The sequence below is a fragment of the Cimex lectularius genome, unplaced genomic scaffold (genome assembly GCF_000648675.2).
Source record: "Cimex lectularius strain Harlan isolate CLEC.00 unplaced genomic scaffold, Clec_2.1 scaffold17, whole genome shotgun sequence".
NCBI lineage: Eukaryota > Metazoa > Arthropoda > Insecta > Hemiptera > Cimicidae > Cimex > Cimex lectularius.
The window spans coordinates 1,507,532-1,533,981 of NW_019392640.1; the positions used below are offsets into that span (position 1 = coordinate 1,507,532).

General features: G+C 37.2%; 2 protein-coding genes, 1 long non-coding RNA gene and 1 other non-coding gene across 6 annotated transcripts in view; 3 read left to right on the plus strand and 1 right to left on the minus strand.

Annotated features, from left to right (window-relative positions):
- The window catches only part of LOC106672168 (angiotensin-converting enzyme-like), an 83,996-nt gene that overhangs the window by 5,495 nt on the left and 52,051 nt on the right, over nucleotides 1-26,450 (plus strand). For all 3 annotated transcript variants that reach the window (XM_014403367.2, XM_014403368.2, XM_024228617.1), the window contains 9 exons: nucleotides 15,997-16,155; nucleotides 16,225-16,321; nucleotides 16,384-16,527; nucleotides 16,594-16,785; nucleotides 19,844-19,941; nucleotides 19,996-20,165; nucleotides 20,223-20,347; nucleotides 20,412-20,655; nucleotides 25,769-25,867. In XM_014403367.2, the coding sequence (XP_014258853.1) occupies nucleotides 15,997-16,155; nucleotides 16,225-16,321; nucleotides 16,384-16,527; nucleotides 16,594-16,785; nucleotides 19,844-19,941; nucleotides 19,996-20,165; nucleotides 20,223-20,347; nucleotides 20,412-20,655; nucleotides 25,769-25,867 (1,328 nt within the window). The remainder of the gene's footprint in view (nucleotides 1-15,996; nucleotides 16,156-16,224; nucleotides 16,322-16,383; nucleotides 16,528-16,593; nucleotides 16,786-19,843; nucleotides 19,942-19,995; nucleotides 20,166-20,222; nucleotides 20,348-20,411; nucleotides 20,656-25,768; nucleotides 25,868-26,450) is intronic.
- Nucleotides 6,778-6,850, plus strand: Trnan-auu. The gene has a single exon. It is a non-coding gene; the product is annotated as a tRNA-Asn (tRNA).
- Nucleotides 21,001-21,803, minus strand: LOC106672177. The gene is made up of 3 exons (XM_014403382.1): nucleotides 21,682-21,803; nucleotides 21,451-21,606; nucleotides 21,001-21,304 (listed from the first exon to the last, which is right to left on the minus strand). The coding sequence occupies exons 1-3, from the start codon at nucleotides 21,730-21,732 to the stop codon at nucleotides 21,131-21,133; spliced, it is 381 nt and encodes a 126-aa protein (XP_014258868.1). The 5' UTR covers nucleotides 21,733-21,803; the 3' UTR covers nucleotides 21,001-21,130.
- LOC112127549 lies at nucleotides 25,297-25,697 on the plus strand. The gene is made up of 2 exons (XR_002910621.1): nucleotides 25,297-25,493; nucleotides 25,638-25,697. It is a non-coding gene; the product is annotated as an uncharacterized LOC112127549 (long non-coding RNA).

Here is a 26,450-nt window from a genome sequence, read left to right on the forward strand (position 1 = left end):
CATATAATATTTTTGATAACTATAATAAAAAATTAGATAATTATTATTCATTTTGCAATTATGAAATCTTTTATTTCTCAGGCGATTTTTTGTTTGTAAAAAACGTTTAGATTTAGTTTAGCGTACAGGTTTGTCAGAATTTTGACGTCCTGTGGGTTGCCAATAGTTCCATGACCAGAGTTTAAAGTTAAAATTAAAAACTTTTATTATTTATTTTTTGACTATGATTTCATTGTTTCTTTGGCATAATGTTATTTTTTTCACGTGTAAAGTTTGATATTTTGTCCGTTTATCATACTTTGTTTGTTAATTTGAATCGTCTAAACCAGGCAAACATGTGAGTCGATTTGTATGTGCTATTACACGTGCAATCCATGAACTGTTTACGTAGACTCGAGATGACTCAAGTAATTAAAATAGCTGACGTATATTTGGGCAATTAAGTAAAAAAACAACTTGGCCACCACACTCGCCTACATAGCCTTTTAAAGTTAACTGGCCAACTCTGTAAGTTCCCACGGCGTTATGTAATGCTTTCCTACAAATTATGAACTCTTCTCTTAAACTTCGGTTAGGTTTTTCATAGATGGATTGAACATGCTGTGACCTAAATTTGGCACTGGTACTTTGCCCCTAGTTTATAAAGGGACTTGAGGGATATGGTCGATACATTTTAAGATAGTCGTACATACGGCTTCAGATCTTGTTTCATTGACAATTATTGATTGATGAAGATGACAGGGGTGATGCCACTACGCCCTTTAAGTCTTTTGTATAGCTTTTGTTCTGTACTTGAGAGAAATTCAACTACTTAACCCAGTTGCAGCTGTAGTTTTTATCTTCTGTTGTGTTGTAGGTCCAAAATTCTTTCCCATTCAAAGTGTAAGGCCAAAGTCTGCCAAGAAGTATGTCTCTTCCTCATATTTGCAGAATTTCCACGATTCCAACATCCATCGTTCACCAATTTTTCCCAGATTCTCTTGAGTCAAGAAGCCTGCTAAGATCCTGAACCTTTTCTATGATTTCTCTCCTTTCAAGTCATGCCAGGAGATTTTTCGATCATCACGATTGGTAGGATTGATAGTTGATTTCAAGGGTTATGCCATATTGAGCCCTTTAAGAGCTGCCGTATTCCTCTTTCTGTATTTGGGAGGAATTTGATTACTCGATCCTGTTACAACTGTCGTTTTTCATCCGTTGTTCTGTGTAGGTCCCAAAATTATCCCACCTCCAGAATGAAGGACTATGTCAGAAAGCACGTTGGGGTTTCTTCCTCCTACTGACAGGCAAAAAATTCCACCCAATTGATTTTCTTTCATTTGTCTAATTGATAAATATTTGTTTATGCTATGTTTTAAATTGGGAATATCAATTAGAGCTAAACACACTTAATCCTTAATCCAAGACAAGGACAAATGATTTTTCAATGTTTACTTTTTACGGAATTTAAAATGTTTATTCAGTCTCATTTGATTTCTGAAGCAGTAAACCGTTTCTTTGATTTCTTTTGTGTTCTTTTGTTATCGTTGTTTTCTTAATTTCAATTTTTAAACTTAAAAATGCCACTTAGTGTTGAGGATGTTGCGCGTGGTATGGCGCTTATTGATGATAGACGTTCCATCAGGTTTGCGGCTATTGCCATCACAGTTCCCTACGAAACTCTGTATAGTTGACGTTAGATTATTTCGAGAAACTGTGTCCTACCATAGAAAGACCGGTTCTGGGCGCCTAAATTTTGAGAAACCGGTACCTTACCTGTTGTTCAAGCGATTCATCACCTCCAGGAACTTTGAGGTGTCCAAATTTCTGGACACACTGCTCGAAAAAGATTATCACTATAGACTGATGGCAGTATGGTCTTGGACGATTGGTCTGCTGTACTTTTTACAGATGAGTGTAGATTTGCCCTACGATCTCCAGATGGGCGAGAAAGAATGTGGAGAAGGCGAAATGAATACGCCAATACTTCAAGGTAGCTCAGTGGTGGTGTTGGGAGGGAATTCCACTGGAGAGTCCCACAGAGTTGGTTGTTGTTCGTGGAGGGTCTTTGACGGCCCGTCGCTATGTGGATGCAATTTTGGAACATCACGCGTTGCCTATCCTCGATGAAATCAGCGACAATTCTATTCCAATGCACGATAATGCCCGTCCACATGTCGCTCGCATAGTACAAACATGCCTTCAACAGCATAACATCAGGGTCTTAGCCTAGCCACCCCGTTCTCCAGACTTGAACCCCGTCGAACATTTATGGGATAACCTCAAAAGACGAATAAGATACATCACTTCCTGATACATTCCACGATTTCAAAGGACTCTTCGTGAAGCATGGACTAAACTCCAGCAAAGAGACATTTCCAGACTGGTAGAAAGTATGCCGAGGCGTCTTCTAGATGTAATTAAGGCAAGAGGTGGAAATACGCGATATTGAAATGTTAATTAAAAATATAAAACATAGACAAAGTCTCAATTATTAAACATTAAAAAACGTGAAACTTTGATTAATATATAAAAATATATACAAATCAAGTTGTACTACAAGTGGGTGGAATTTTTTGGTTGTTAGTGTATTTGCAGAATCTCCGCGTCGAATTTGTAGACGCCAATCTTTCTCAGATGCCTTTGGGTCCGCAGTGTCACGTGGTGCCTGTTATATTTCTGAGCCTCTCTGTAGTTTTTCTCTTTTAAAGTCAATTTATTGACTAACTGATAGAAAATTTCATTTTTCATGTCGTTATTAGTTATGTCCCAGAATACTTTCACATGCAAATTGTAAAGTGTCAAGTGCAAATCTGTCTAGGTGTCTTCCTCCTCTTTTCATAATCTACACACATCGTGTTGGACTTCAGACCTTAAAACTCATCAATTTTGTCTAAGCTATGTTCTTTTATTTGAAATGATAGTTTGCAAAAAACACAAACACACACAAATCTAGAAGGTTGACTGTTTTCATTTTGTCAAAACGAGATGTAACCCATTAAGTAAACCTAGTTTGAAAGCGAATGGCCATAACGTGCATTAAAAGAGGCCGGTAGTTACATCAAAAGGTTTTTCAGGCGTAGAGAAAACAAGGCCATAAATATGTATTTTCTTAAGTACGCTCTTCTATTTAAATTCAGGGCCCGAAAGACTCGTCGGACAATAAAGATTTTTAAGTTCGCCTTGAAGTCTGTTTACTAAGCCGTGCGCATAAAAAATAGGAAATATTACATTACACAAGTGCTCGCGGCTCGGGAGGCTGTTTACGAGAAGCGTCATAATAATTCAAAGGAAGAACTAGGGCGCAGTCCGACCTTCCTACCGTTGGGAATACAAAAGAAGTTATGCAGATTCCGACTAAGTACGCCGTCACGACAAAGCACCTGTTTGATACTTTTGTTTTCCTTCGGGGCCGGGTTTCACCTTCTTTCCACATCGGAAGGTGTTTGTTTGCTCGGAAGAGATTTTTTTCTCTTAATCTTGCTAAAAAGGCCGATTGCCGGCTGTTAAAAGTTCGAATATGTGAGCTGTTGTATTCACGAGATGCCGTTGCCAAATCCAACTTTTCTTTTGTTCGAAAACTTTAATTATATCTTAAATTAAATTCAAAGACTCGCAAAAGTTGAGCTTTTCCTTTGAGCCTGCGAGTCGATAGGCTGATCCTAAACAAACTGCACTTTCTTCAAGAAGACACACAATTTCTGTAAATTAATGGGTGTTAAGTTCAAAGCACTACAGCGAATTTTAAAAATATATTTGATAAAACTGTCATCATAATCTGTGATATTTGACAGTATAAAAAACAGGCAACCCCACAAAATTTGATTTGGCGTGAATTTGATCTTTGACTTCACCTTTTAAAATTTATATTAATGTTTTATTATTTCAAGACCGACTATTTTTTTAAATAAGTATTGGAAATGTGAGTTGACACATGGATACTTACTTTTGGACCTAAGTCCGCGTATGAGTCCGGCGTGGAGAGAAAGGCTGCTCGATAGCCTAATTGAACGGCGTAATTCCTTGGCTCCATATAGAGAGAGCGCGTAGGAATACAACCCGATATTATACGAATTGTGCTTGAGCACGGCAGCGATTCTTCTGATTCGATTCTTAGTACTGATAGTTTTGTATCTCTAGCGTGTGTGGAAATTGAGTACTCCCATTGACCCTCAGTTAGGTTACAATAGGTGTAAAGTGTTATGGAGGAGCACAACCAGGAGTGAATGAACGACACGTAAGAAGGAAAGAATGTGTGAATGTGAATTGGGTTTGGATTTGGAAACTGATTGAATTCGGGCTGATGACCTGTTGATAGCCTCTTTAGCCCAACTTGGCAGCTGGATGGATTAGACCGAGTCTGATCCCGGGTACTCGATGCCTCCCGGTAATTTATTATAAATCACTAAATCTGGAATTGCCGTTGGATTGAAGTAGTGATAGGCTCTCACACGTGTGTGTGTGTATGCATGCCAAATGCAGATTTGAGCTTTCATAAACCAGTAATCAGTATCGGAAATGCTTTGTGATATTTCGTCTTGAGGTCTGCTTGGCGATGAACTGAATTGATCGACACTGACGACTTTCGGCTTCACGCCATCTTCAGTGAGGAGGAATGCGTTGCAGTGCATACTAAATCAAACAAAATGAACGGACCGGTCGATCAGGTCGTAGTCCACCATTGACCTGAAGTTTTATTTTGGTCATTTTGGATCAGACGCGTTTCTGTTGTAAGCTGTTTTTAGCGGCTAGTCAGGAATGTTATTTGGGGTTTCTAGATCAAATTTGAGTTGATGGGACATCAGAGGATGAAGGCCCAAAGTGTAGTCTAGGCTTTTATAAAAGGATTTGGGGGGTTATTTAGGGTACTGGTTGAAGTTTAAATTCAGATTGAAGCGTGGGGTTACTTGGATCATCAGTGGAATAGGGTGGAGGTTTATCGAGGTAGAGGTTTGTGTTACTTGGGGTATTGTTTGAGGGTTTAAGTCAGATTGAAAATTTAAGTGCTTGCATTATCATTGGGATAAGCTCGAGGTTCAAAGGGTTGTTGAGTTCTTTGTAAGAGGATTGGGTTACTTAGGGTTCTGTTGAGGTCCTAAGATGGACTGGTTGGATCTGCAGTGGATTAGGTGGAGTAGTTTTTTCTGTGAATGCTGGATTACTTTAACTACTTTCTGGATTTTAGGTCATATTGAAGCATGTAGTTGTTGGTTTTCACAGGTTGGATATTCAGTCATTCCGTGGACTGTTGTGCAGAAGTCTTTTGGAATCGAATTCGTATAGTGAAGTATTTTTGGGAGTTATACGTAACAGCGAAGTGTATAAGTAATTCTCAAAACCATAATTTGCTAAGTTTGAATTTCTGTCATCATCATAAACCTCATGAATAAGTCCAAATCGGAAGGGTCTGTCAAAGTTGAGTTTTTCTCTCATTTTGTCAGGAAACCGCATAGCCGACTCATTTAGTTTAATTCACTCCAGAATTTCCCAGTGGCTCCTCCTTAGATTTAGCTTTATTCCCTTGTATTTCAGGAGTCTGTTGGCACTCTCGAAAGCCACCTGTGTTTACATAAATATAGGTAAGGTCGAGTGGGGTTTCCATTGCTGTAGTTGCGGTGCCCCTGTGGTGCGTTAAGACATATCTTATGTTATGAACAACCTGGGCGCTTCCTTGTCAGGGTGTTGAGAGATCTCGACCAAGATTCTTGGTTTAAGCTTATCCTTGTTCCCCTATAGAAATATATTACATATTTAGTATTCACTATCCTGTCGCAGTTTCTGAGCTTGCCTCAGCAAACCCATTTTGGGGTTTCGATGATTTGAATTTAGCTCTTAGTTTTTAAAAAAATCTTTGTAATTTGACATCGATCTGTCTAGTTTATTCGGTTTAATAAACCCGTATATCGAGTAATTTGAACTTTTAAGTTTGTCTTGAATGGGTATGAATTAGTTAAAAGCGGGCAGGGGGACCTACTTTTCTCCGATAATAACACCTGTATGCCCGCCGATAGGCCTTACGCGACAATAGCCGACATTCCCAATGCTGTTCACCTTAGCCTCTGAAATTTTCCTGCGGCTTTTCCATGCGAGAAAGAAAAAGTAAAAAGCATCACTGAAGTAAAACACTAATGGCTGGGAAGATTCAAGTCACAATTCCTTGCCCTCTTCCTTCAGCTCGTGGCATATTTGTGCATTTTGAAGTATGTAGTAATTTGTTAAGTTGTTTAATTGGCATAAATCTGTTATTGAACAGGATAATTAATTAACATGCCGATTTTTGTACAAAACCGTAGGACGACAGGTGTTTGTTTATTTGCATGCCAGTGACTTTTTATCGACTGTTTAAAAGTTTTATCGAAGTTTTCAGATTTGGACCAAACATTTTTTGGTGATTCTACACTCCAAAGTATCGAACATGAATCCGCCACTTCTTGTGGCTAGGCCCTGGTTTCGGCAAAAAAATTGAAAGTCGAAATTTGGCGTTTTTTAATATTTTTCTTTCGCCGTTCTACTTGCGCAAATCAACGATGTGAATATATCATTTTACAGGATGTTTGTATTTAGGCAAAAAAATTCAAAAACCAAATATTTTCCAAGTAAAGTAGGTCATAATTCTTTTCAATTAATTAAGGTTTTGGTTGAGATAAAAAAGTCAGTGTCACGAGCGGGATTCGAACTCACGACCTTCGGCTAAATACTTTTGAAACTAAATATTTTTCGGCTTTTTGAAAAATGGCAAAAAGGAGGGCAAAATCAAAAGCTGGTTGAGATGGGAAATTGGTATCCGAGTCGATCGAAGTCACGATAGCTCAAGTGGTAGAGCAGCGGCGTATTAAGCCGAAGGTCGTGGGTTCGAATCCCGCTCGTGACACTGACTTTTTTATCTCAACCAAAACCTTAATTAATTGAAAATAATTTATTTGTTTAAGCGGACCACGAAACTTAATAAATGTAGGTCATAATTTTTTTTCTCGTGGAACTAACATGAAATTTCGTTTTAGTACCTCTAGAGACCCCTAAATATAAATTTTTGATTGAATTTAAATTGATCGATTTTTGACCTGTAAAATTTTTCCGATTTTTAATAAGTCGTTATTCGGAATATCTGATTGAAACGGGTAAAAGGATTTTAACGTCAAAGGGGCCATTTGAAAGAAGAGGAGCGTTGCTTTTAACGAAGCATGTACCAGGAAAATATATAAAAGATTTCTATAACAAAATAGGAAAATTATTTGTCAGAAATTAACCTCTTTTTTCTTTTTTTTAATGGAAATAATAGTCCAATTGTAATATTTGATACATGAAAATCGGTCCGTCAGCTTTTGAGAAAAATGTTGTTAGAGCTTGCACTAGGAATTCAATCGTCATATAGTCGAAATTTTCAGTCAAAAAAATAATTTGCACAGATGTTAGCGAAAATCGGTATCTAAGGGTTTTACAACGCTCGACTACAATGAGGTCAAATCCAAATTTTGACCATTTTCTGATATACTTTGCTTATAGAATATTTGTTAAAATATGCCAAAAAGCAGCATTTTGTTGATTTATTTTTTTTAATTATACAAACTTCGAATATTCTGTCCGCTTTCTCGTTGCCTTTACTCCCACATAGGATTCAGCAGAAGGTGACTTGGTTTTGCAGCCTAATCTGTTAAGTTTAGTCTTGTAATTCAGCACATATTTGGGCTAATGATGTTTGAACTTAGTGCTTTGATGACTCCTTGGCTATCTGACATGGTAGTTATATTCTTTCACATTGAACTAGGTATATCACCCGATTGCATGGACATTAGCCTGGAAGATGGTATGGTATGGTGATAAGAATACTAGGAAGCAGGGTTTGTACTCCCCAGGCACTTCAGTCTTCTGGCTTATTGTACCTTCCTAGTTCCTTAGTTCAATGCAATAGACTCTATCCTTCTCCTTAGAAGTATCAGGTCACTGTCGCTGCTACAATTTCATTCCCTAAGTTTTTTTTATGTTAGGTTAGCTGTTGCTTCGCATTCGAAGATGATATGGGTGGCTGTTTCCTGCTCCTTATTACTTAATCTGCAGATGGGATCTTCGTTGTATATGCCTATTTTGTGTAAATGTTTCCAGATGCCAGTGATCGATTAGTAGTCCTATCACTCCTCTGAGTTTAGTCCTCTCCAGTTGTAGCAGTGATTTTGCCAGTCTTGGTGAGGGTTGTCTTAGCCCTTTTCCCAATGGTTCTGATTATTTGATTTCTGGACGGAATACTTCTGTCCCGTACCTTCTGCGTTCTAGATCCGTCAGTGTCCTACGAGTTGGTGCCATTATTAACGAGGTGTTTCTCCTTCTTTCCCATTCTTTTTTGATACTTAAGTTTGTCCGGGAATTTTGCTTAAACTCGAACATCCTGTTCACATCGCCTCTTGGACCATGACTGTCGGATGTTCCTTCATTAGGCGGTATATCTCCATTTTTGTTTTTGTCCTGTTAGAGGTTTTTCTTTGATGATGTTCATAGTAGTTGTCTGTGTCGTCCTCAGTATCATGTGGAGAAGGATTAATCCCAATGTTTTCTCCATACCAGTTGTGCGACATGTTCTCATCGCTCCCGTTATACAAACGCATGTCTCTGTATTTTCGTGAGTTCTCTCTCGATCACACAGCTATACCATATGTGAGGATAGATCTCACCATTATGATGTACATCCAGAGCAGGCTTTCTGGTCTGCATCCCCAGTTTATTCCTGCTATCCTTTAGTACAGCATAAATGCTCGTGTCGTTTTTTGATAGTGGTACCGATTTGTTCCATAAATGCCGATGTTTTTGTGTAGTCGCCTAAATATTTGGCTTCTTTCTTCATTTCTATCACAATATTATTGAATTTTATATCTCGTGTGATAAATTTTTCTTTTTCGTATAAAAGCGACTATGGTTGTATTGTTAGGGTAAATAAGGATTTACCCTAACAATACAACCATAGTGGGGCGGAGGATGGGGGAGGCACTTGGATGGACTTTCTTGTGCACACACCATCTTCAGTGGGTTAGAGTCCAGAAGTCTTTTGAAGGTGGATTGAACTCTAAAGGACTTTTGGGAGTTTCAGGTCATAGCGAAGCGTGTAGTTGTAGATATGCACTACTTGGTTGATCAATTAAAGCGCATGGACGTGATGTGGAGAAGCAACAGAGAAATGCCTTTTTCTCAACAAAGTGATCAAAAAGAATTCCATGCATAAACAAAAATTATTCCCATTTTTTGATCCCTTGAAAGTTTCCCACCCTGGTCCGCCCAGTCTCGCCGTTTTGGCGCTTATCGCCTGTGACAACGAATAACCATAATGACTAACTTGTCGCGCCGAATAAATCTTACTTGAGTTGCGAAACTTATAAAAATTCCATAAGGGTGAAACTTGAGGTAGATGAAGACAGCGCATTCTCATAAATCTGGTTTAAAGAAAGACTTTTGCCTTTATTATTTATCACGCTTTATTTGCGTTTTGAAACAGCCTGCATAATGCGAATGTCATAAATATGCACAAAACATCATAGGCAACTTTTCCAAATTTGAAAAGTGAAAAACCGTTTTCACAGAATCCACCCTGGCCGTGGATCGGAAAAATGTTCGCCTTCTTTTCTTTCTTCGGTCGAGATGGGACCGACGACCGTCAATGTTTGGAGTGTTAGGAAATGCAAGAAACAAACGAATGAGGCGTGCGAATTTGAAAATCAAAGGTCCTTGATGGCCCATCCGAGAGTCGACGTCCATTGTTCCGACATGGATTGTCCTGTCGTTTCCCATAGGCCAATGTCATCGGGGTTTTGCAAGTACTGCCCTCGCGACCCACAAGTCTCGTTAGAGGCAAGCGAGAACAGTTCTTCATTTCTTCTTTGGGCGTTCTACACCGTCCCGAAAAAAGCGGGACAAGAAGAATCCCATGATCGTATACAACAAAAATACTTTTTTTTCTTCCTTACATAATAAAGTACAGTCAAATCGTTTGATTCTTTCTTGAGGTCTGCAGGGTGATGAGTCTAGTTTGTTGGTTTCCATTTAAACATGACAGACTTAGCAAACCTTCACTATACTTTTTTAAACATCCTGCTTACCACTTGATTTCAAGGACTATCTACATATTTTAGATATCGGTCAATAGTACACTAAAGGAAGTTTCTATGAAAACTAGGAGACAAGGAAGCCACATAATTAGATAAATCGCCAAACCGCAAATTGGTTTATGAAAAATAAGTTCATTGTGCAACTATTCAACAATGATCATATATGACGAATGACGGAATGGACTATTATAATCGGTTATACACGAAGCATATCGTCGAATTGCACAATAGAAAATTTCTGATATAAGTTGGTCGTTTCCGATCATTGTCGGTCTTCTTGTCGCTGTTTTGGTCTGTTTTCGCTATCTTTTATGGTTATTTCCTCGTTTCCTATCCTATTCTTGCTGTTTTAGAGGAAACTCAGATTAGAAAAAGTTTGATTTGAATTTGAATTCGGGTCGTTTCCGATTGTCTGTCGTCGTTGTTTGTGCCTGCCGTGTCAGTTGCCTGGATGGGAGTTGCCTCACCCTTCTTATGACCCTGACCAACCACTGAAGTTCGCGAAATGCCGAAAAAATCGAAAACGACCATGATAAGTCCTCAAGAAGAATTCATAACTTTTCTCATTTTCATTTGGTCGTTTGTCTTATAATTTATCTAGTTTGTGTTTTGTCTTATTAAAAAAAAAAAATATATTTTATTGGTTATTAAAAATAATCCATGTTCGCTTTTGCATGGTTTGAGGACATCTCACCCTTCTTATAGCTCTGACTAATGTTAGAAAAATGCAAAAAAAATCCTAATCAATCAAACTACAGGTTTATCACCCCAACGACCTCAAGAATAATTCCCAACTTTTCTCATTTTTATTTGAGTGTTTGTCTTATAATTTATCTAGTTTGAGTTTGTCTTATTTTTTAAAATATTTTATTGGTTATTAAAAAATAAAAATAATCAGATTAAAATAATCTTGCATTTATTTTGTTGTTTGGTTTTCTATTTGTCTAACCGCCTATCTTCGCTTTTGCATGGTTTGTGGTCCTGCCTCACCCTTCTTATAACCCTGACTTAATGTTGGAAAAATACCAAAAAAGTGTAAACAATCAAGCTACAGGTTTATCACCCCAAAGACCTGAAGAATAATTCACAACTTTTCTTACACTTATTTTAAGGTTTGTCTTATAATTCACCTAGTTTGTGTTTAAGATTTATTGTTTATATTTTATTAATTATAGAATTATAAGCAATAAACGGATACACAAAATATCTTACTGTTCATTTGTTCTTTTGTTATTTCCTGATTGCCTTACTGCCTATTTTTGCTTTTGCATGGCTTGTGATTTTGCCTCGCCCTTCTTATAACCCCGATCAACCACTAAATATAGGTTATATGGCGAAGTATGTCTGACAGACCAAAACTGAAAGATTGACGGGTCAAACCACAAGTACATTATCGCACAGATCGACATCTCACAAACGGGATGTCACATTTTTGCACTTCTTCATTCCAATATTAAAGCTACAAAACTATACTTCTTTTAAAGCTTGGCAGTTTTGCATGGAAAAATAGAAATAAACCAGGAATTTTAGATAAATTATTAAAAGTGAGAAGGTCTAAACAGTCCTTGATTTAAGATATAAAAGTAAAATGAAAATAACAAAGACATTTTTCTACATTCTCAAAGCTTCCAAGGCTTCACGTTATTGATTATTGTTTAAAGCATCAAATACAGTGTCATTATGTGGGTTTATTATCATTAAGGATTATGATCCATTTTAAAAATAGAATTTCTCCAGATACTTCATCTGTCAATATTAATGTTATAAATATCTATAAATTATTTTATTGAGTTTTGAAAATAAGTCTTGAATATTGGAAATTTCTCCGATGTTAGTTCTAAGTTAATCTTAAATTTTGTGGGGGCCTTGTATTGTCACATGACTTGTCAGGTGTGCGTTGGTGCCTCACCCTGCTTATATCCTTGACCCAATGTACAGTGCAGTGTAGGCATGGTGTTGCATCAACACAAACCCACGACTGTAGATGGCAAAATGATGAAAAGTTTGAAAAACCAAACCAGCCAGGATAAGGAGACTAAAATGATCTGTAACTAAAAGTTCATCATCCCGCACACACCATGAAGAGATCTCAAGCATTAAAGTTATTAGTACAAAAACTTTTTTTTCTTTAATTCACACTGTTTACTCTCTGAACCAGATACATTATTCCCTCTAATTCTAAAAAACATTTGACTATAAAAACGAAAACTGAGTAGTTGGGAATTTATCAAGACACACGTGAGTAATTACTTTTGTTTAAAGTATGTGCTTAGCAAAAAATTTCCCAAGGAGAAGCAGGAAACGTCTGATGGTCAGTAGTTTTAAAATTTTCCAGGCTTAGCAATGCGAGTTTCCATTTCTGAGAAAATTATGCTAACCAAAGCCTAGCATTTAAGTTAAAAAGGCCCAAATTTTCCATAATTGATATTAATTACATTTTTCATGATAGAATCCATTCCCAGGACTTTTCTTTTTGTTTTGAGCTATTTTAGTTTCCTTTAAAATCGATTGGATAATTATCAATTTTTTAAGTAACATCATAAAATATGGTGAAATTATTTTATCCATTTTACTATATGTATNAGCTTTTTTGCGAAGCTGGTATTTTATGTTTTCTCTCTTAGCTCTGTTATAATTTAACAAGCAAATAATATGTAAAAAAACATGGTCTTATTTATAGTTGAATCTTCTTTGATCGTGAGATTTTCTCCAGCGGTGATGATGATTGGATCCTTACCGTGGCATATCCTTTCTTGTTTTGTCTACTTCGGCATCTGTCATACAAATGTATTGGTATCTCACCCCATTGGACCCGGGAAATAAGCAGGGTGAGGCACTGACTGTCTATGCAACCCCTGCTTATAGTCCTGATCAGGGACTGATGATGCTGAAATGCCGAATCGATGACAAACCAGCTCAGTGAGGATAGGCAACCAGGACTAGATCAAATTATAGAATCTTCTTTGAATAGTCAATGTTCAGAATTCAATTGATAACAATATGGAATGGGCTTTTATTGAGGTTATCTGTTTGATGTTAATTAAAACATTGAATGGACTTTACTAGACACAAGCTATAAACGTTTTAGTATAGTAAAACATCTCAATAATAATAATAGTAATAATAATAAAATGGTTGGTTAAGCCTTGCATACTGCACATGCTTTGACCTGGAAGGAGTTTGTCTTCCCTCTCCCTTCTTATAACCTTGACAAATCACTGAAGTTTTCCCAATGGTGAAAAATGTCTTTCTAGATAGAAAAAAATCAGGATTTATAACGATTATGAGTTACATGAGTATGTCTATAGTTTCCTATAGTTTCTGGAATCCCATCATGGAGTCACTTGTACCATCTCTAGACCTTACATGCCTATCAATTCAGCCACCATGCCATGATGATGATTTTTTTAAATACCATAGGCAGAGTTTGTTCATCACTTGGGAGTGCAGGCTTTAATTTTTCTACACCTCGTTTTTGATTGATTATCACGTTTATTATGACTGATAGGTCTGTAGTAAAAGGTCTCAAAACATCCAGATTGGTCCAACTTGTAGTAGTTCTCTGCTCTCTAGGCTTAATTTATAACAGTGCACTTTTCCACTTATGTCCCTTAAGACTTCATGATACAGCTTGTCTATTGTGTCATTTTAAATATTTTGTATGACCAGCTGAATAGAAAACTCATTTGTAGCAAAGCATAGCTGACATTTATCTGGATCACTTTTCCCCTCCAAAAATTTCAGTTTTTTGGACTAATCGGCCACAACCTTTTTTGTGACCTTTCTTAGCAAATAGGAAGCACTCAAATTCTGCGAAGAGTCGTCCGGATGAAAGCCATCCAGAATGTACCGTTAAATTATTATTATAATTTTTATAGTGATGTATGTACATCATACATTTTTCGCTAAATTCTTGCCATTTCTAGTCTTCAGATTTAATTTTTCCCTATAGTTTTCTTCTTCCTTTGTCGGCCATGTAATTACATTATTTTCCACACTTGTACAGATGAGATCATCTACAAACTCTAATAATTAATTTTTCTAAATATAAATCTACTTCCTTCCTAGAGAACCAGGATATCGTAAAATTCACACCGAAACAACAATAATGCACAATTAATTAATTATTTATTTAAACACTTTACTACAGCAAAAAACATCCGTATTAATTAATTATCTCGGCACTGTGGCCGATTGAGAATAATGAGTCATAAAATTGCTTGAGTCTTTCTGTTCCAATTAGCCCTCCCATTCAACCACATGATTCAACCTGTGGGAAATTTCTTTCAGATGTACACAACCTTGGGTGCGAGAGTATTATTCACCTATTCATAATGATTTTCAATTTGCTAGCCAGCCATCATCCTTCTTGATTTAATAGTATTATTTAACTGAAGGACAAAGGTGTGTCATACTTGATCGTACTTGATATTCAACAGATGCACGTTATAATTAGTTTAAATCTGTTTTGCACCTTAATCGACCATCGTATGAATTCTGCCTTATAATCTATTACACAATAATGATATTTTTGTGTTTACAACGAAAGAAAAATATTATAGTTTAAATTTTTTCAACGACTATGCAGTTATACTCATTTCTTCCCTCCCATTGTCATTTATTTTGATTGTGAATGAAAAGAAAAGAATTATTTTAAATAATCACCTGGTCAACTATTTTGGAATGAATGGAACTTGAGTTTTTAAATAAAATGAAGTCCTAAGTCAATTGTGTTTAATAGTCATAAAAAAATTAAATTATTCTTGTTGAACAAATTATTTTAAATGTAATGAAGTGCCATTTCATGATAAATAATAATGCACTTTTACCTTTATTACATTTCAATATTGTGGTCCTCAAAGAGGAGCGGTCTTATATGGGAAAAAGGGTTTAATTAATTAATCAAAAATGCTCAAGTTTAAGGGGCTTCTGGCTAATAAATAGGATTTACTGCTCAGCGTACAGTCTCCATGCAAGGGAACGTTGCACTGAGGCGTAGATCTTGGAGGCCCTTCTGATCACCAACTTCTCGGGAGGATCTAACCTTTGGGCTCAGTTGGCTGATCTCACCAACAACACTCTACATCTGACTCTCCCTTTCATTGATTTATACTCTCTCCCTGACTCTATGATGCAGTAAACATACTACTCAGCCAGAAGTAGCCTTGGGTTATGTGCCTTGGATGGGGAGAGCTCAGAGGGTGTGGACTCCAGGTCCTGATCTCGAATGGCAATAACTGGGATGAAGTGGCTGGTCATAAAGTCACGAACGAGGACATATTCCCATGGCACTAAAGAAGCTTGGACTGAATTTGTATTACAATTATTTAAATTTTAACCAAAGTAACGATTTTCAATAAAAATGAGTAGCTATTGAAAGATTATAAATATATAATTGTCTTTTTTTCACTAGTAGTTAAAAATTAATAATTGTTCTTATGATTCTTCCTTCTTGAAGGTGGGATAATAGGTCATCTCAAAAAACCACAACCAGTTTTTATCCACAACGTTTCGGATTTATTTTAATCCTTCTTCAGGTGAGTTAACGCAATGGTTAAAAAAGTGCCTAGTCAGGTTCAAAATATTAAAACGTTTGTTTCTAGTCTGAATAAGTACCACACTGGCTCTTTTTTAAAATAAATTGTTATAAAATATTAATGACTGACGACCACTTTTTTAACCATTGCGTTAACTCATCTGAGGAAGGATTAAAATAAATCCGAAACGTTGTGGATAAAAACTGGTTGTGGTTTTTTGAGATGACCTATTATCCCACCTTCAAGAAGGAAGAATCATAAGATTAACTGTTGAGGTCAAAATATAAGAAAACATCGTTACATTAATAATTGTGTTAGAAATTTTTTCTGTGGAACAACAGTGTTTTAGAAGATGATGTCTACATCATCTAGTTTTTTGTTTTGTTTTTCAGCTTGAAGGACAGTTGGCATACACTGAGGCGCAGATCAAAATAAGAGACGTCCTATGTAAGATACCTAAAGATCGAGTACGAGAGAACCATCTTTGGCGAGCGATCAGATTTTTATCGGTTATTGGCATTGCCGCTTTACCCCGAGACCAACTGGACAGGGTAATTCAATTTTTTGTTAATTTATTATTAATTTTTAGAGTTATTACAAAAATGAAATTTGTTTTCTAGTATAACAGATTAATAAATGACATGCTTGCGGTGTACAACGGTGCTACTACTTGCTCCTATAAGGATCCGTTGAAATGCAACTTAAGATTGGAGCCAGGTAATCCCAAATTATATATTTTTTAAATAAAAATTTGTTTATATATATTTTAAAAAATTTAGATTTAACAAATATAATGGCAAAGAGTAAAGACTGGGACGAGCTGCAGCACACGTGGATAGAGTGGCATAGAAGGAGTGGACAGAAGATCCGGGACCTTTATGACCAGATGGTTGACCTGAGCAACTATGCAGCTCGGTTGAACAGTATGCTTTAAGCATAATTAATCCTAAACATCTGGAGAACTTCAAAAATTTTTTTTTTCTTTTCAGACTTCACTGATTACTATGAGTATTTGTCTTTCCCTTATGAATCACCATCGTTCAGGCTTGATGTCGAAGACGCATGGGCACAAATCAAACCGCTTTATGACGAGTTACATGCATACGTGAGGAGGAAATTGAGAGATTTGTACGGACCAGAAAAACTAGGGAGAGAAGCTCCCATGCCAGCTCATATTTTAGGTAATATAAACATAATAGTTTCACATACTATGATCAAATTTTGGTCTTTTCAAACCAACTGAATCACTGAATATAGCAAAATTATAAAAGTACTGTCAGTCAAGAATGAGCCAGGATGACCAGAGAGGATCAAGCTTTGATTATTTTTTGTAGTTTGGCCATGTAATTAACAAACTACAAACTCATCACCCTGTAGACTTTGAGGGAAAAGGCGAGGGCTAAACCCAAATATGTCTCTATGGTTTACATAGCGGTTGTTTGATCTTTGGTAGCCTACGTGGTTTGGTGGGCATAGACATTAGAGCTCAGGGCAGTCAGAATGCTCAGTACTGTTATTGAGTACCCCTGCTGCCCGGAAGTCCTGAATCTACTGCCACTATACTTCTTAAACCAGGGAGAGGCTAGAGTCACAATACACAGGCTAATGCAGTGACATTCCGTTCCCGAGAACTCATCGTCAACAAGACAAGAGGATCTTTAACGTCCGCACCTTGCCTATTCGGCCTTATCGGACATTTTGATTCTCAAGATGGGAGCTGACGCACCTCCGCATACGACGGTGTTACTGTCGCAGCATTGGTGTAGAGGCGCCATTGCCCCTAAGGGCCGAAACAACCTTGCTCTCCGCTTGTCCACTCCGAATGGTCGGGCCCGCATTGTGCATCGGGTCGTATGCCGCACACAAAGGGCTAACAGGCCGAAATACATCAGCCTGTTCTCCCGCATACTCCCTAGATAGAGAAGGCCACTCTTTCTCCCTGAGTATAGGGGCTCCCCTAGCGTAGAAACTTCCGGGAACATTTTGCCCCAGCAGTGGTTTAGTTTAAAGTGGAATTGCTAACCACACCCTAGATGAGCACCACCTATGGTAAAGTCTCTTATCGAGCTCAGCCTACACCTGCCATGCACATTCAAGGGATGCCATAGGCTCAGCCTAGGTGGTCCGATCCTTCGCTTCCCCAAGGGTACCACGCCGGTCATACGCACAAAGCATACTCAAGTCAGAGACACCGATTCACTACCCGTTTCCGTTCGCTAACTCACACATCCGAGGGACTATTCAGCATGATCATCGCGTCCTCAACGCTTACACGCTGTCGTCCGGTCGCAACGTCTCCCGTGAGGCCGGGGGTAATTACGCTGGCCATACGCAAGCTTCACGAAGGTCACAGATAGGAGACAGCCTCTGTCTAAGTTCCCGCCAGGGGTGTCACCACGCACCACCACGAATCCATTCCCATTGTAACTTTGGTCTAAATTTGAAACATTTAAGTTACCCTATGGTACAGATGGCCATACACCCCTCCCCCGTCTATGCAGACAGGATCTAGTGCATTGGCCCTCGTGTGACTCTGCTAAAGCACCCACCACCCATGTTGACCCTAGGCCAACACGAGTACAGCTTGTGCTTTAGAGGTTGCCACACCCTCTGGGCTGCACCTTTATTTTGTGCCCGGATACCCCCCTTGCAACCAAGGGTTGGGAGGGGTCACAGGATAGAATGAAGGAACTCGGATTGAGAAAAAGGGCCATAAAAGGGCCTCATGACTAATGCAGTGACAGGCTCCAATCCCCTTCTCGCTTAAAAGTGGCAATTAAAGCTTTAAGAGGAACTTCAGGCAGACAAGGTTGTAGATATCTGTTGATGCCATGACATCAAAATTCAGATTTGGTAAAAAATTTCAAATTACTTAAGGGTTTCCAGTTAATATCGACTATATCTTGTAACCTGGCTCTAAGACCGGGTTAGGAGCTTGTATCTGTCAAAATAAAACAAGGATTCATATACATTGGGCAATATGACCTGTTTTTCAAGCAGAGTGTGGCTATTGAAAACCATAATATAAACTAAGGTGATCAAAAGGTATTACTAACAAAAAATAACCTCTGCTAGGACAGGTAGGCAGCACTAAGAACACCTACCTTGGTAGTAAAGTCAAGAGCCGTTTGGGATTGCATCAAATAACCCTTGTCATGGTATAGAGCGCACATGACAGAGGGGCAATGAAAATGCTGACAAATTGGCCAAGGTGATTTTGAAGAGGTTACTCAACCTGAGCCCTTTTGTTGCTTAGCAAACTGCCAAAAATGTAGATCCATAAGGCGAATAATGTCATCGGATCAATAGAATTGTAATCGAGGACAATGGCATGTGAAAACAGAAACTAATGGCTCGCAGCCAGTAAATCTAGGATTTGTCAGAATTAGAATAAGAGTTGGACTGCAGATTGAACAATGCAGGCTCTGGAGACATGTGTACACTCAGAACAGTAGAAACAAGCCTGTGGATATATTGGAAGTAGAAAAAACAGCGGAACATGTCCTCTTTTGGTACGAAGGCGGAAATTCTTACTCCTGGGAGAAGAAAAACACTGGAGTATACACACGGGATTCCTTTACAAAGCGTTGGTATCTTGCACAAAACCTTAAGCTTAAAAGGAGCTCTCATTAATAATGGAGATGCCAAATAGAACAATATTGGTTGTGTGTGGTGGTTAGTGACCATTAATCGATAATTATTCAGAAATCATGAGATGCGGTCTAGTGTGATGTAGGTTTAAAAAAAAAACATTTCCTTTATCGTGCCAATGTTTCGATCGTTGAGGGCATTCTTAACACGACACGCAAGAATGGCACAATTACACAGAAAACAAACACTTTGGGCCCTGAAGACGATCTCAATAAAGACCGAAACGTTGGCATGATAAAGAAAATGTTTTTCTGAAACGTACATCACACCAGACCACATCTCACGATTTCTGAATAAATACTAGTTGTGTTGTAAAAATTGTAAAGATTCCTTTTAACCTATAACCCTGCAGACATATGAAAAAATCTCAGGATTTAATGGTTATTAAAAAATCTTCAAATACAAAAGTGTACAACAAAATGTTCTTGTTGGCTATTCAAACCGTCTGAACTATTGAAAAAAGTAAGAAGGCAGTAAGAAAGGCCCTCCAATGATCAGAGATAATGCTTGCATATGTTTTTTTCTTCCTTTTTTTTAAAAGGTTTTTCAAACAATTGCAGTATGACATTTATTTATTTATTTTTTCAGGAAACATGTGGGCGCAGTCATGGACGAATATACTGGACGTGACTATACCATATCCTGGGAAAACATTCGTCGATGTCACCCCTCAAATGAACTCTCAAGTAAATAATTTTTTATTATTCAAATGAACCGAATTAAGACCATTGTTGGCGCAGGGTTACACGCCATTGACGATGTTCAGATTGGCCGAGGAGTTTTTCCTATCGCTCAACCTATCCGGCATGCCTCCGGACTTCTGGGCTCATTCTCTCCTCCAAGAGCCGCCAGACCGTCCCGTCATCTGCCAGCCTTCCGCGTGGGACTTTTGCAACCGAAGAGATTACAGGTAGGCGTGGTTGTACTCGTGTTCATATAATTATGATTAATGAAAGTGATTTTCTAGAATAAAAATGTGTACACGGGTCACAATGAAGGATCTTGTGACAATCCACCATGAAATGACTCATATCCAGTACTTCCTTGAGTACAGAAATAAGCCTAAAGTCTTCAGAGATGGTGCTAATCCTGGTAATATTGTATTTTTTTAAAGCAACAAAGTAAACCAAATAACATTTTAATTGTGATTTTAAAGGTTTTCACGAAGCTGTGAGTGAAGCGATTGCAATGTCCGCCGGATCGCCGAAGCACTTAAGAACCCTGGGCTTGGTATTCTCTTCAAACGACGACATACCACACAATATAAATTATCTTTACTCGCTGGCGTTGGATAAATTGCCATTTTTGGCGTTTAGCCTCGCCTTGGATTCTTGGAGATGGGACGTTTTCCAGGGTGCTATACCTAAAGAAAGATACAACTGCCAGTGGTGGGATTACAGGTAGGTTTTTGTTTTTAATTCCATGCTTTCCAGACTTGGAGAAGTTAGCCAGTTTTAATCAATTAATTTTAATCAATAACATACACGATTTGATATAAATGTTTATTTCGTTAAAAAATTATACATCTATGTTCATTTAAAGTAGTAAAATAGTAATTTTTAATTATTGATCATTCAAGCAACTTAACTGCTATTACTTGTACCAAATAATAACAAACTTTCTTTGGAAATATTATTTTATGGTACACATATACAAATACCAGGCTAATTTGGTCCATCAATGGTAAAAACATATAACATTTTAAAGCAGAAATTTTGGAATAATTTTAAAACTCATACAACTTATTATAATTTGGAAAATCAGTAGACGCTATTTTAATAAGCTGGTTCAAAAGTTCATTGGTTTGTGTTCTAATGACAATATAAGGATTCTTACAAATTTTTTTTTTCAAAATGTTAACTCCAACGCTCTATCCTACATTTCATTTTTGATGTCTTCTTTCTTGAGTATTGTGTCCATTTTAGTCGAAACCGATTTGAGCAGTGCTTGCATTTCTTTGACCTTTTTCCTGGCGTCTTCAGTCCTTTTGATAAGCTCTTCATATGTCACATTGGTTTTGGCGACTCCAGCATCTAAGCTAACTTCTTTCTGCAACATAACAATAATATTTCATTATAAAAAAATTAAAATTTCATCTTATAGTGGGTGGTGATCACAACCAATTCTATACTTTGTGTCTTTATTTGTACAATCAAGGCCCTCAAAAATCTGATTTTTTTAAAAGCAATACTTACAGATACGCTGGCTGATGTCTCTTCTGAGCTTTTGGCGATTTTTCTCATATTTTTCAACCTGTCTGAGATCCCGGAAATTTCGGTTGTTAAATTTTTCAAGACGAGGTTCAACCGGGACTCACTGTTCGTCTCTGTTACCTCTGCTGAGGTGTACATCTAAACAAATAAAAATAAAAAATTACACACATATGCCATAAACATGAAAGTTCTCCAGTTGCATGAGTTACTCACAAGAAAGAACGCAGAAGCGATGAAAACAGCGATGTGGATAGAACGACCCATCTTTGACGAATGATTATTGACTTTTCCTCCTTTACAAAGATGCTCCCAATGATAAATCTATTATTTATATGAATTGATAAAGGTTCTTATCAATCGACAATATAAGGTTTCAAGTTAAATTTTGTATTTCCCCGAACAGAAAACATGATAATATTTTTTTATCCTAATTATTTTTAAAATCAAGATTCTCCTGTTTCAGAGAAATGTTTTTGCAACAAATAAAAATCTATTAATTTAAACACGTATCATTATCTGCTGTAAAGTGTAATTATTGAAAAAATCTGAATAGGAATGGAAAGAAATTCCCTGATATTATCTAATTTCAAGAATTCAACTTTATTTTTATTAGGCAATTACCAATCTGGATTTGTATATGATAAGATTCAAAGTGACACCTTTCTCCAGATAAATCCTGTTTTACTTTTTGGCTAAAAAACAACTTTCTATCTCTTGTCACAATTTTAAATGAAATTATATCTTTTTTGTGTCGAAATATGACATATGATGATAATTTGGTTGAATATGATGTTTCACAACATTAATTATGAAAAGATTCTGACAATCCACTGCCTGAGAAAACTATTAATATGCTACCACCACATTTTGCTAGTTTATTTTTTTTTAATTTATAAAATGTAATTTATCCAAAAAAATAAATAAAAATAATAATAAAAGTAAAAATAAAAAAATTAAAACTTCTTTGTATGAGATTCTTCAAGGTAAAATTGCAATACTTGCAGTAAAATTATTGGCCACGAACAGTTTTTATCTTAATCTTGTTAAGAACAGAGTCATTGGAATTTATTGCATTCCATAAAAACTAATTTCCTGTAGTTTACTGTTACTATATTTTATGTTTTTCATATTCAAGCCAATGCCAAGAGGCAGTGCTGTCGTAGGCTGAAAAACATTAATTTATACAAAAATTGGACGATCAAACTCTTTAAACAGAAGTTGACAATTTACAGAGAATTTTGTCAACGTGGGCAATGATTACGTCTGGAAGATGAGTGGGAACGAATGTCTGATTATGGAGAGCTTTTCTGCTGCTGGTGTCCAACTCTTCAGTCTCTGATTTTTAGTCAAGCCGTGGACCTTATAAAATATAGAAAAAGTTTTACACTTTTTTTTGCAAATTTTGCTTCAATTTAAATTGTATATATTTTATAGCAAAATCCCTATTTCCAAACGGGCACAAGGCCAAAAGGATTCACAGCTTTCCTGTGGAGGCTTCATCTAAAGATATGGGAAAAAAATCAATTTACAAAAAAAAACCCGTGATGAATTTCGACATTAGTTTCATTGTGTGATGATTATTAGTGACCGTTAATCGATAATTATTCCGAAATCGTGAGATGCGGTCTGGTGTGATGTAGGTTTCAGAAAAACATTTTCTTTATCGTGCCATCTCAACACGACACGCAAGAATGGCACAATTACACAGAAGACAAACACTTTGAGCCCTGAAGATGATCTCGATAAAGATCGAAACGTTGGCACATAAAGAAAATGTTTTTCTGAAACCTACATCACACCAGATCGCATCTCACGATTTCTGAATAATTAGTTTGATTATTTATGCTATTTAACCGCTACAGATCGTTTTGGCCGTTCTATCCTTATCTCTGTCGTTTTTACCCTGGATAGGACAATCACCAGGTGTCAACATTTTTGAGAATTTGTAGTGTGGTATTTTCGATCATTTTGGTTTGTCTATTCTCGCTGAGTTGGTCTGTCAGACTTATTTAGGCTTCTCTACATTCGTGCCTCTCCCTGCTTATATCCTTACTGATAAGCCGAAACGCGTCTGAAAGACAAAAACGGTGAGGAGAGGTAGGCTAAAATGATCGGAAACGACAAGCTACAAGTTTATCATACACCGATCGCACAAAGAAATCTCCTGGTTTACCCAACTAATTGAAAGAGCGGAAAATTAGGATCGGTCATCTTTCATCATAACCCTGTGATCATATTTTAAAAAAAAATTTTTGAAGCCAAAATTATATCGGTTTTACGCTGACTAACCCGATAATCAGGTCTCAACAATTACGGAGTTTTGCCACCTTCAGTACCGTGTCAGGGTAATAAGTAAGGTGAAGAGAAGTCGAAACGCGTAGGACATACCAAAATGATCGGATACGACCAAACCACAGGTCATCATACTTCAGACTTTATAAAAAAATCTAATAATTTATTGAGAACTATCGGACAGTAATCTGTCCAGCAGTTTATCCGTAAGGGAAGCAGTTCAACTGCCTGGAGCAACTCGAATATTAACGCATAGAAAATTTGGTCAATATTCGACAAAAGTGCACCAAGAACTTTAAAATCTCTTCCGAAATGGTGCTAGTTTTAGAGATCAATGGAGAATTGTCTGTCTTGTACCTTCTTGTCTGTTGTCATGTCACATGCGTTTTGCCATGACACCATTTTCAGTGTTCTCTGACCATTTGGTCTATAACTCCTCGCTGTTTAGGCCAGTCAGAAGGTTTTAGCTTCTTTTCATTGGTGCCTGCTTATTATACTGACCCTGTGCTAAAAGTGATGAAAAGCTAAAATGCGCCTGGCCAAAACAACGAGATTAAACAGACTAAATGACCAAACTAAAAGCTTTCTATGACGTTGAGACGGTGATCGGCCTTTCCAGGTTAAAACCGAAATATTTTTGCGTTCAAAAAGTTTCTTTTACAACGTTCGAAGTGTGGACAGTTGCATCATGTCTTGATGAAAATCAAATTAATCGCTAGTTTTTCTCCTCTTTAACTATACTTGCACAAATTGGACATTTGTTTGGTTTGCTGTTTTGGACTTTCAGACGCTTTTCGCCACCTTCAACACTGGGACAGGGTAATAAGCATGATGAGGCAGCGATGTAGGGAAGCCGAAACGCGTCGGACAGACCAACACAGCGTGGATAGTCAGACCAAAATGATCTATACAAATAACTATAAAATTTTCATTAATATTGAAACCTTGTGATCTTGTTAGTCAAAGTAAAACTAAGATACTTTTGGATTCAACATTTTTTTTTACTCTGCTCTCAGTGTGGACGTTGCGTTGTCTTGAGAAAGATCCTAATCGTCAGCTCTTTGAAATTGTGAGAGATATTTGTTTGATTTGCAGGTGATGAACCTGTAGCTTGGTCGTTTCCGATCATGTTAGTCGGTCTATCCTCGTTGTTTTGGACTTTCAGACGCTTTTCGCCACCTTCAACATTGGGACAGGGAAATAAGCAGGGTGATGCACCATCACAATCCCATCACGTAAGATGGCGAAAAGCCAAAAAGCGTCTGACTAACCAAAATGATCGGAAACGTCAAGAAATCTCACATATTTATTTAAGAAATAGTAGAAGTCCTGACAACTTTCGAGCAGGCATCTTTCACCGAGACAATGCAACTATCGACACTGCGATCATGGTAAAAAGTAATTTTAAACAAATTAAGTCAAAAGTATTTTAAGTAAAGTAAGTTATTTTCCCTGGATAGATAGATCACTAGGTCTCAATTTATTAAGACGCTTTTAGTTTGTTGTTTTCAGATCATTTTAATCTATCCTAGATGTTTTGGTCTGTCAGACTCTCCATTGATGCGTCACCCTGCTTATTACCTTTACTACAACATTGGGTCAACTGATTACTGATACTGAGCCAACTAAGTCTTTTCCTGTTAGTCTTGTCCATTAGAGTAAATGATTTTGTAAAAACGTGGGGTAGACTATAATTTTGTCCGGGTGTGGAAGTATGTCGGCTGACACCAGTTGTAAGTAAAGTCCAAATTATGTTCTGTCATCGCAAGTTGTATCGAGGTTGTAAACCAAAGTCGTGTGTATTCCTGAGATGAACTTCCTTAACCATGACCTTTCTTGCATTATTTTCTATGTTTCACTTTTTGGCGTGATTTAAGTACTCGGACGTTGCGAGCATCCGCCGGAGTAGCTGACCTGAATCGGTTTTGAGATTAAAGTACCTCTTGTTTACAAACATACAGATGCCGTGTATACAGTACAGAGTGAATTAATTATTTTTCTTTTCTAGGGAAAAAATTGGTGGCATTAAACCTCCAGTGCTGCGATCCGAGACAGACTTCGACCCCGGATCAAAATATCACGTACCAGCAAACATCCCTTACATAAGGTAAGTCCGAGTTTGATTAAATTCTTACTGCATAGAACATGTTTTAACTTTTGACAATTCTCCTGCAAGAATTTCAATTGAATGATCAGTGTTATGCTGTTCTGTACAATTCGTCGGGTAGACCTGATTGTTTATGAATTTTATTACTTGACTAGGTCATATAGGTTGTAGTTCTTCCATGATTGTGATTATTACAAGTTGTAAGGATTTCAATTAGATCGTATAATGATTTTTCAGAAAGTTGTTTATTAAAATGCGTCTGCAGGTTGGACATCAGCTTATTACGCCTGGAAATTAGGTCGGCTTGTGCTAGCCCGGGTCGCGTTTACGTAACTGACTTGATCTAGGCTACTTTTTCATTGTTAAGCCTTTTTTTATTACCGAAAGGAAATTTACACCAGCACACGAGCAAAATGTTATGAAACCTTAAATAACAGTTTCCCCTTTCACGAGTGAGCTAATTGCGTTTTTCTCTGCCTTCCGCACTTTGTTTTTGGATATATGAACGGATTCGCATTTTTGAAGTTTACACGGTAGAACGGGCGGGAATTTTAATGCAAATTAATTCGGATATTAATATGTT

Excerpts from the sequence above, each read along its gene's own strand:
- LOC106672177 (XM_014403382.1), bottom strand. The coding sequence starts at position 21,732 with ATGGGTCGTTCTATCCACATCGCTGTTTTCATCGCTTCTGCGTTCTTT. Across the intron at positions 21,607-21,681 it reads TCGCTTCTGCGTTCTTTCTT|ATGTACACCTCAGCAGAGGT; the intron begins GTGAGTAACTCA and ends TTATTTGTTTAG. Across the intron at positions 21,305-21,450 it reads AGACATCAGCCAGCGTATCT|AAAGAAGTTAGCTTAGATGC; the intron begins GTAAGTATTGCT and ends GTTATGTTGCAG.